At 41.4% G+C, this 10,656-nt stretch overlaps 1 protein-coding gene across 1 annotated transcript; it reads right to left on the reverse strand.

The window, feature by feature from the left end:
- Positions 1–2,388: 2,388 nt before the first annotated feature.
- Positions 2,389–6,768, reverse strand: cbln4 (cerebellin 4 precursor). The gene is made up of 3 exons (XM_053317791.1): positions 6,502–6,768; positions 4,861–4,977; positions 2,389–2,586 (listed from the first exon to the last, which is right to left on the reverse strand). The coding sequence occupies exons 1-3, from the start codon at positions 6,766–6,768 to the stop codon at positions 2,389–2,391; spliced, it is 582 nt and encodes a 193-aa protein (XP_053173766.1).
- Positions 6,769–10,656: the final 3,888 nt, after the last annotated feature.

Raw genomic sequence — 10,656 nt, forward strand, 5'->3', positions numbered from 1 at the left:
GGGTTAGAGTTAGATAGAAATGTTTCATCAGAACAACTTTGTATTGATCTTATTCCCTCTGAGGACCAAACAAAGCCACCAGCTATCCTCACTGTCGGGGTCAAACATTCAGGCTCGTGCTGCTTTTTCCTTTAATTTCTCACCCGTCTAAATACAGTAGGACTTTTAAGAACTTTTTTTTTGCTGAAATCAGTAGAATTGCATCTCAAAAAACCCCCAAAACAATGAAATGAAAGCTGCTACAATAGTCCAGAGTCCATCACTACAGTACAAACACACCTTTCACATACAGAACAAGTCATGTGATCAATTATTAACCCTCCTGTTGTCCTCGAGTCCAGGAAGGAAGGAAAGGAAGGAAGGGAGGAAGGAAGGAAGGAAAGGAAGAAGGGAGGAAAGATGGAAGGGAGCAAGAAGGAAGGAAGGAAAGGAGGAAGGAAGGATGGAAGGGAGGAAAAAAGAAGGATGGAAGGGAGGAAGAAGGAAGGAAAGGAAGGAACGACTAAGGAAGGAAGGAAGGGAGGAGGGAGGGAGAAAGGAAAAGAGGAAGGGAGAAAAGGAATGAAGGAGGAAGGGAGGAAAGAGAGAGGGAGGAAAGAAGGACAGACGGAAGGAAGGAATGGACAGAGGAAAGAGGGAACAGTCAAAACAGACGGGGTCAATTTGACCCGGGAGGACGACAGGAAGGTTAATTAGCAAAATATAGATTGAAGCCACTTTTAAACCGAATCCTAAACTTTAACCACATGCAGAGTTTTTTAGGACACAACCAGCAGAAGCACTCCTATTATAAAAAAAAATAAAAAACTGAACATAATTCAGCCAAAAATCGAGTTTATCTCAAAATGTATTTGGCAAAACAACTTAGGACTTACATGGAGACAGTTTCTAGGCGACGGAGGTTTGCAGGTAATTCATCAAAAGCAAAAGTATCGGTATCAGCGGAGAGCCGATACATCACAACACAAGCTTTGTAATCAGCATGAATTCCTCCTCTCTGATCAGATATCACTGAAGTTGTTCCACACCAACAATCATCACTCTTGTCTGATGAACTCTCCAGGTCTGAGACGATCAGCTCCAGATAGAGACACACACACTACACACACACACACACACTACACACACACACACACACACACACACTGCCACACACACACACTGCCACACACACACAGCTTAAGAGAAGAATGTTTTCCCACTTTTACATTAACCGTTGTGTCGTCCTTCCGGGTCCAATTAGGTCTGTTTTGACTGTTCCTTCCTTCCTTCCTTCCTTCCTTCCTTCCTTCCTTTCTTTCCTTCATCCCCTTACCTTCCTCTCTTCCTTCTTTCCTTTGTCCTTCTTTCCTTCCTGCCTTCCGTCCTTCCTTCCTTCCTTCCTTCCTTCCTTCCTTCCTCCCTTTCTTTCTTTCATCCACCATCCACAGGGAGGACCCTTCCTTCTTTCCTCTGTCCTTCCTTTGTCCTTCTTTCCTTCCTTCCTTCCTTCCTTCCTCTCTTCCTTCTTTCCTTCCTTCCTTCCTTCCTTTTCTTTCATCCACCTTCCTCCCTTCCTTCTTTCCTCTATCCTTCCTTCTTCCTCCATTCCATCATTCCTTCCTTCCTTCCTTCCTCCTTTCCTTCCTTCTTCCTCCCTTCCTTCCATATTTCCTTCCTTCCTTCCTTGACTCAAGGACAACAGGAGGGTTAATATAAGATGTAAAATCTGTGTGTGTGTGTGTGTGTGTGTGTCCTAGTGAGACAATTCATGACAACACACACACACACACACACACACACACATACATACTTAGCAATGTGATGAAATGTCCTCACAAGTAACACAAGCACATACAGTATAGATTACATCCACGAGGCAGATGTACAAATATGCAACAATTTGTTATATGTAAAAAAAAATAATTAATAAATAAATAAAAAATCAGTATGCCAAGCAAACGCTCCGACAAGTCAGAGTTTGAAAAGTACTTCTGGGATGTTTTTCGGTGTTCCTCTCTGAGGCTGCTTTGAGTGACAGGAACATACAGTAGCGATTGGGAACATTTCAAGTCCTTTTTTATCTGGATGGAGGGGGGGGCAAGGGGGGTGATGGTGGGGACGGGCGGACTCGGCACTTTCCAGAGAATGTGAATGATTTTTTTCCCCAAAGTCTTATTTCCTCTTTCTCTTCCTCTCTTTCTCTCTCTTTCTCTCTCGGTTGCGATCTATTCCCATCTATCATTCCTCGACCATTTGATCCAAAGATCCAACTGAAGCAGCAGCAGCAATGTTTTTGATTATACGGTGACAACACATTATGAAGAAAGTCAGTAAGCTTTACAATCTTCTTTTTCTTTTTTTTTTCCTTTTTTTTCGATTTTCTCTTTTTTCTTTTTTTTTTTTCTTTTACAGAGGGAACACAAGAAAGCCAGAAAACGTTGAGTATTGCCATCCACCAACTAGGTTTCCCTTCTCCAGCTTTAGGTAGACTTTGTCCTCTTTTTCTAGATAGAGCAGAACTCCATTGGTGGCCGCCTCACGAGTTACATCTTTGTCACCCGCAAAAGCAGAGATGACTGGTTTCCCATTCAACATCAAGTTCACCTGAACAAGCCAACAGAAATAACAATTAGTGACCTTTAAAAAAAGAAAGAAAGAAAGAAAGAAAAACTAAGTCTAATTCACAAACATTTGAACTTGAACGCAGCTGAGAGTTAAAGAAGAGTTTAACCCTCCTGTCGTCCTCCCGGGTCAAATTAACCCTGTCTGTTTTGACTGTTCCGTCTTTCCTCCCTTCCTTCCTCCCTTCATTCTTTCCTTCCTCCCTCCCTCCTTTCCTTCCTTACCTCCTTCTTTCCTTCCTCCCTCCCTCCTTTCCTTCCTTACCTCCTTCCTTCCCTCCTTTCCTTCCTCCCTCCTTCCTTCCTTTTTTTCCCCTTCTTCCTTCCTTCCTTTACTTCCTTCTTCCTTCCCTCCCTCCTTTCCTTCCTTACCTCCTTCCTTCTTTCCTTCCTCCCTCCCTCATTTCCTGCCTTATTCCTCCCTTCCTTACTCCCTCCTTCCTTCTTCCTTCTTCCTTCCTTCCTTCCTTCCTTCTTCTCCCTCCCTCCTTAATTTTTCCTTTCCTTCCTTCTTCCTTCCTCCCTCCCTCCCTTCTTCCTTCCCTCCCTCCTGTCCTTCCTCCTTTTCTTCCTTCTTCCTTCCCTCCCTCCTTCCTTTTTCCTTTCTTTCCTTCTTCCTTCCTCCCCGCTTTCCTTCCCTCCATTCCTTCCTTCTTCCTTCCTCCCTCCCTCCCTTCCTCCCTCTTTTCCTTCCTTCTTCCTTCCTCCCTCCCTTCCTCCCTCTTTTCCTTCCTCCTTCCTCCCCTCCCTTTCCTTCCCTCCTTTCCTTCCTTCTTCCTTCCTGCCTTCTTCCCTCCTTTCCTTCCTTGACTCGAGGACAACAGGAGGGTTAACTTATCGTGCTACTGCTGCTGACTAAACTACATATCAGGTCAATAATAAATGTCTGACTCTTAAATTAAAGCATTTCTACTCATTCATCTCACTCTGTGTTTGAGGTGACTGGAGAAAAAGTGATCAAGAAACATTTCAGACATTTCATCAATAAGCTATTAAGTTCATATTAAGGGACTGTAAGCAAATGATGAGGCAGGGAGGGGTTGGTTTTAACTCTTTAGAGAGCAGCAGAGGGTCTTTTAAATGTTTTTGCCACCCCAGATTTATATTTTAGAATAATAATATGAGTCTTTGTTGATGTAGCTCCGTCCAAAGCAGTGTTAAACAGTGCTTTACATTACATAGGGGAAATTAAATTATTAATTAAATTAAATTATTAATAATTAATTAAAGCAACTCAGCTCTCCAGTTGAATACAACATGGCCAAATTTAAATCAAATACTATGAAACACAATAAATACAATAAGATTTTTTAAAAAATCAACAAAACACATAAAATTAAACTTGGGGTTAACATTTGTAAAAAAAAAAAAAAAAAAAATTATTTAAAAATTAATTAATTAAATTAACCTTTGTGTCGTCTTCACAGGTCAAATTGACCCCGTCTGTTTTGACTGTTCTTTCCTTCCTTCTGTCCTTCCTCCCTTCTTTCTTTTTTCTTTCCTCTCTCTTTCCTCCCTACCTTTTTTCCTTCCTCCATCCCCCTTTCTTCCTTCCTTCTGTCCTTATTTCTTTCCCTCATTACTTCCTTCCTTCCTTTCCTTCTTCCCTCCCTCCCTTCTTCTCTCTTTCTTTCCTCCCCATTACCTTCCTCCCTTCCTTCTTTCCTCTGTCCTTCTTTCCTTCCTGCCTCTCTTCCTCTTTTCCTTTCTCCCTCGCTCCTACCTTCCTCCCTTCCTTCTTTCCTTTCCTCCCTTCCTTTCCTCCCTTCCTTCCTTCCTTCCTTCCTCCTTCCTTCCATCCCTTCCTTCCTTCTTCCTCCCTTCCTTCCCTGACTCAAGGACAACAGGAGGGTTAGATAATGTCACTGACTTTTTTCTTATAGATCATTTATTAATTTTTCTAAAATATATCATCAATTTATGTATTTTAAATAAAAGGTTTAAGTTAATTGTTTAATGCTTTGCCTCTTTTTAGTTATTAAAGGTTAATCAAGTTGTACCAAAACTAATTTAAAGTGTTATTTTAAGATATTAGGGAGGGAAGGTGTTGCAATCTCAACATCACAAAACACCAAATTTACCTCTCGGAGCTTTACAATCTGTGCAAAAACACAAACCCTCCATCCTCTGCCTCTTCCTCCCCATACCTATTACTTTGCTACAGTCCCTAAGGAAGACATTTTGTCCCAGTCCAATACTACAACAGCTTTAAAATTGATTCAATTGCACAGCTCTGTGAAATAAACAAAAGTTATACCTGTATGGTTTGGCTCTGGTACACTTTAATGACATGGAAGTTAAAACTGTAGATTCCTTTTCTTGGGGACAAAAATACTGATTCGAATGTGAAGTAGTTTCCTATATTCACAAGAACCTATATGAGAGAGAGAGAGAGAGAAGGAGAAAGAGAGAAAGAGAAAGAAAGGGAGCACGTAGTGATGAAGGTGCTTGAATAGAGCCAGCACCTGAACAAAGATCTTAATTTCAACGAGGCTTTAGATTTAAATATGTAAATAAGAAAATCAGCCATGCACACAGGATCTCCCCCCCCTCTCTCCCTCCTCCCCCTCCTCTCACCCTTCCCTGCTCAGACACAAACTGAGTGCGACACACTTCAAAAAACATTTAATTTCACGTTTCTCCTCAACGGACCCAAACCCAGCATTTAACTTTCTCCTACAGTAATCCAGATGCTTGATTATGAAAATGAGATGAGAAAATGAATCTCATCCATCTGATCCATCTGTAGATATTTTTTTTTTTTTTTTTTAACACACAAATCCCAAATTGATCTTTTTTTTTCACAAGCACAGACAAGATGATGCTTCAAAAGAATCAAAAGCTTTTTCCTTTATACTTAAAGTGACAAGTGCAATATGGCCCTAATGAATATTATACACTTGATAAATAAATAAGTCTTGTTACTTTTGGTACCCACCCCAAATGTGTCAGTAAGCATTCACAACGAAGCACTTAGAGTGTCTCATGAGTGTCACTTAAGGGTTTTAAGCCCACTACACAGTTCACATGTAGCCTGTTATATACTGTATATGCTTCTCATGACTGATGGTGGCAGCAGACGCTCCTCTCTATACCTGCTGGGTCTCACTTGATCCTCACCTGTTAAAGACCTGACATCACTGCAGACTCACTCAGGACCTTTTTATTTTAACTCTCATAGCAACAACATGCACTTGATCCACACACCAGTCACACCACTTACAGCAAAAAAAAAATTAAAATGAAATATTATGTAATTCAGATGAGAAGGCAGAAGGATCAGCTGAGTGATATTGTTGCAAACACCTTACTGCCCACAACTGTGTGACTAATCAGATTCTTGTTTGTGCGGGTTTGCTTGACTTGTTTGGGTGTATTATGTAGGTGAAGGTGTATGCGTGCCTGTGCCTGCGTGTGTGTGTGTGTGTGTGCATGCGTGGAGGGTGGAGGGGGGGGGGTGGGGGGGTTGGCTCGAGGCAAACTGAGGGGAGTGCATGTGCAAGGCTCTGCAGGATGCCCGCCCTCAAACATAATCCAGTCACTTTCAAAGACCTGCTGGTGATGGTGATATGTGCACTTGTACAGTATCCACACGCCAGCTGCAACCAGCGTCAAACTCAACTCACTCAGAGCTGCAGCTGCACTTAAAACTGACAATGACTCTTTTTTTTCTTTTTTTTAATGTTCTGCATCACAAGTCAACGCTGAAGGATGAACGTTTATTACAAAGAGAGAGAGAAAGAGAGAGAGAGAGAGAGAGAGAGAGAGAGAGAGAGAGAGAAAGACAAAACAACTAAACAGACTATAGGATGCAAGCATGAACTGAAAAGTGCGATTAAAGGCACATTTAACCACTTTTAGATGCATTGTATTTTTTTTTTAATAAAAATGTCTTAACCTGATCGAAGTAGATGATTCTTGTTTTGTTGCTCATCTCCGACGGCTCATGGTTGTTGCTCCGGACTGCAGAGAAAGCCACCTTGGAGTTGGCGGCTCGCACTGAGATACCGAGTGGAGAGGACGAAGCCTTCCAGTCCGTGGTCGGGTTAGAGTCGCAGACGACGAGGCATTTGCCCTCCAGGACGATCGGCTCCGTGTCATTCTGAGCTCTCCCAACCTCCACAAACACAGTCCAGCTGAGTATCAGTATGAAGGGGTTCACCATGGCTCTCTCTTTGACAGCTGTGGCTGCGCCGATACAAAAAAAAAAGAGAGAGACCGTCTCCTTGCACCACACAAGTTTCCGAGTCCCTCCACTGGTCTCCCCCCCTTAATGGATCCACAGATGTGCCATATCCGAGTGAGACATTAACAAAAAAGAAAAAAAAACAATCCTTATTAAGTCTAAACCTTCTTTTTCAAACAACACATAGATCCTCTAGTGTTGTCTCTGCGTCTCATTTTCAGGTAGACTTTATTTTAAAGCTCGTGGATGAGATAAAAGTAGACCATGTGTGATGTTTTAGAGACGATCGTTCCCAGTATGAGAGGCGAATCAGTAGATGAAGCGTCCATAGCCCACACTGCCACTCCATACAACGACGTCTGACACCAGCTGTTCCCCGCAGTGGTGTGCCGCCTGTGTGCGCGCCCAGCTATCCACTTTACGCACGCACATGTGGTGCAAGTTGTAATTAACTGTCCTTGCGTAATTTACCAAAAAGCTTACATTCCTCTAATATTCTCTGCAGGACACAGCTTCCAACTAAGATATACATGCATGACTTGTGTGCGTGATGATTATCTGATTGAATTATATCTGCTGGATATGAAGCTGCTATTCTTAACTGGACCCTTTTTTCTGAGATTCAGAAACAAATCCATGAAATAATGATCCTCAAATATACATTTTTAAATTATTTTCCAGTTTTTAATGACTTTTTAATCTAGAAGTAAAGAACCAATCCTCGAGTTTTACTTTTTTCTAGTACTTTCATTGCCCCCTGTTTCACTCTAATGCAGTAAGACTTCATAAATATCAACATTTCTCTAAAATCCAGGTCAGTAAAGCAAAAAAAAAAGTTTAAACTTAAGTCAGGGATGTGACCTTTTTATATGGTTGCCTTGGCGACATCATCCTTGAATTCAGTGTTGACTTCCATCAACCTGTCAGCAATGCCTCAGGTTTCTAAAACTTGACTCACTGTATGTTAATCATATCTGTAATTTCTCAGATGCTTTGGCGAAAAATAAACATCTCGTATAGTAATTTTCCAACATACTATTATCAGTAATGAGATGTTTTTCGTGGCACAGCTTCAACCGCTGTGAAAAGCACTTGTCTGTCTTATCATGCTGCATTAAATCAACAAGTCTTTCCAAAGTGTCCTGTGAGAATATTGACAAGAGATTAGAGATGTGAGCACATCACCTCTGTCCTTGTGTTACGCTATGCTCCCCATAAAACAGCAGATCAATTTTAACGTCCTTCCCCTGACTTACAAAGCGCTCACTGACTCTGACTCCCATCTTTCAGTTTTAAACCCAAAGTAGACCACTGCAGCTAAAAAAAGCCGGATGGATGGATGGATGGATAGATGGATAGATAGATAGATGGGTAGGTAGGTAGGTAGGTAGGTAGGTAGGTAGATAGATAGATAGATAGATAGATAGATAGATAGATAGATAGATAGATGGGTGGGTAGATAGATAACAATATTTTATTTTATTTTATTTTGAAATTTGATTAACTTAACATACAAATAAAGTTTTATGATAGATGGATAGATGGGTAGGTAGGTGGATGGATGGATGGATGGATGGATAGATGGATAGATAGATACAAATATTTTATTTTATTTTGAAATTTGATTAACTTAACATACAAATATAGTTTTATGATAGATAGATAGATGATAGATGGGTAGGTAGGTAGATAGATAGATAACAATATTTTATTTTGAAATTTGATTAACTTAACATACAAATAAAGTTTTATGATAGATGGATAGATGGGTAGGTGGATGGATGGATGGATGGATAGATAGATAGATAGATAGATAGATAGATAGATAGATAGATAGATAGGTAGATAGGTAGATAGGTAGATAGATAGATAAAAAAACAATATTGGATGTATAAAATGCATTAGGCGTTGTGTTATGAAAGTAAAATAAACCTGTGTCCCAAATAAGCACATTTTGTCTTCGGGATGCATTTGCTTTTCATTAAACACATGCTTATGAATGCAGCTTTGTGATCTTTCTCTAAGCTGAACATCAACAAATCATTAGGTTGTGCTGTTGAAAGTGATAAAGTGGTTGAATTTGAGCTTGGACAACAACCAAATGGAGCCGAACTCTGACACTAATCAGACTGTGCCCAATATTACTGTAACACAGCGTGGTGGAAACTATCTCAGATTTTTAATTTTCTGCATAAAAATTAGAATATATTGAGAGTGGTAAGAGTCTGAGGTGGTGCTCCCTGCATGAAAAAACGGGCTCTCAGTAAAATCAGCACTATTTTCATTTATTCTGAGATAGTAAATGGGAGGAAAAAACAGTTTAGGTCAGCTGTCCTACTATCTATATATCCATATACATATTTATATATATGTATATCTGCAGCTGCACAAATCTGACTTCACTTGTCAAACACAGTTGTTCTGGGCATCAATCCATCTGTAAATGAAAGACAATCTGAGGATATCGCCACCCCAAACTCGAATAGCTGCCATTTTGTGAGATTTGTGTCATCACCCAGCCCTGACAAATGGTTCAGTGTCTAATGTCGTGCATGTCAATATGTTTCCATGGCGATAGAGTTTTTCAGAGCTGAGAGGAGACGGCTCGTTATGTGCCAAGAAAAAAAAACATCCTTTTTGGAGTTGTCTCACTTTCATTTTAAGTGGACTAGTTGTTAAAGGGGGCTTATTATGCTCTTATGTGTTTTTCTGTTATTTTTTATACTGTTAGGATGTCAGATGTCTGTGATAAACAAGTTTCAAAACTTGAGGTGACAGATGTAAAAATGATCCCTGAAAGTCTTACAGCCAAGGCTTCAGTCTGTTCTGGTGACAAGAGATGTTGTTGGATTACTGTGTACCGCGGACACAGTGTTTCTGCGGTTCATCCTGCCTCCGTCGCAACAAAAGATAAAACAGTTGTCGCCACAATAACTTTCCCAGAGTTGTAAAATCCGTTCTGCCAGCCTTACAAACAGCTGTGTAGTGTTTTAGTGTCTGATAAAGCTTCAAATTCAAGGATCTGCTACGGTACCTTCCAGAAAATCCCCTTCAGACATGACATAAAAATACTCTAAACAAAAAAACACATTAACATCTGAATTTGAAAATTACATCTACTAGTTCCTGAATAACTGCTGGACACAAGATTTCTCCGTCTTCACTGTAAAGTTCATTCTCTATTCGGCCAGTGGGATTTTAAACAACGAGCCCCTTGGACTGTTTTAACGCAGGACTATTTTTGGTGTGCTGGCAGCCTAAAGCCCGTCTGGTAGTGCTGCCAGCATGCACAGTAAAACATCAGCAGACAGTCCAGAGTACGGCAGCACATCTGGTTTAACCCTCCTGTTGTCCTCGAGGAAGGAAGGAAGTCAAGGAAGGAATGGAGGAAGAAGGAAGAAGGAAGGAAAGGAGGGAGAGAGGGAGGGAGGAAGGGAGGACGGATGGGAGAAAGATGGAAGGAAGGAAGCAAGGGAGGAAGGGAGAGGAAGGAAAGGAGGAAGGGAGAGAGGGAGGGAGGAGGGAGGGAGGGGAGGAAGGAAGAAGGAAGGAAGGGAGAAAGGAGTGAAGGGAGAAAGGAGTGAAGAAGGGAGAAAGAAGGGAGAGAGGGAGGGGAGGGAGAGAGGGAGAAAAGGATGGAGGGAGGAAGGACAGAAGGGAGGAAGGGAGAGAGGAGGGGAGGAAGAAAAGGATGGAGAGAGGAAGGAAGGGAGGGAGGAAGATGGAAGGAAAGGATGGAGGAAGGAAGGAAGGAAGGAAGGAGGGAGGGAGGGAGCAAAGAAAGAGAGAAGGAAGGAGGAAGGAAGGATAGACGGAGTCAATTTGACCCGGGAGGACGACACAAAGCCAAAAACACCACCCATGTCT

This window comes from Scomber japonicus, chromosome 4 (assembly GCF_027409825.1).
Source record: "Scomber japonicus isolate fScoJap1 chromosome 4, fScoJap1.pri, whole genome shotgun sequence".
Taxonomy (NCBI): domain Eukaryota; kingdom Metazoa; phylum Chordata; class Actinopteri; order Scombriformes; family Scombridae; genus Scomber; species Scomber japonicus.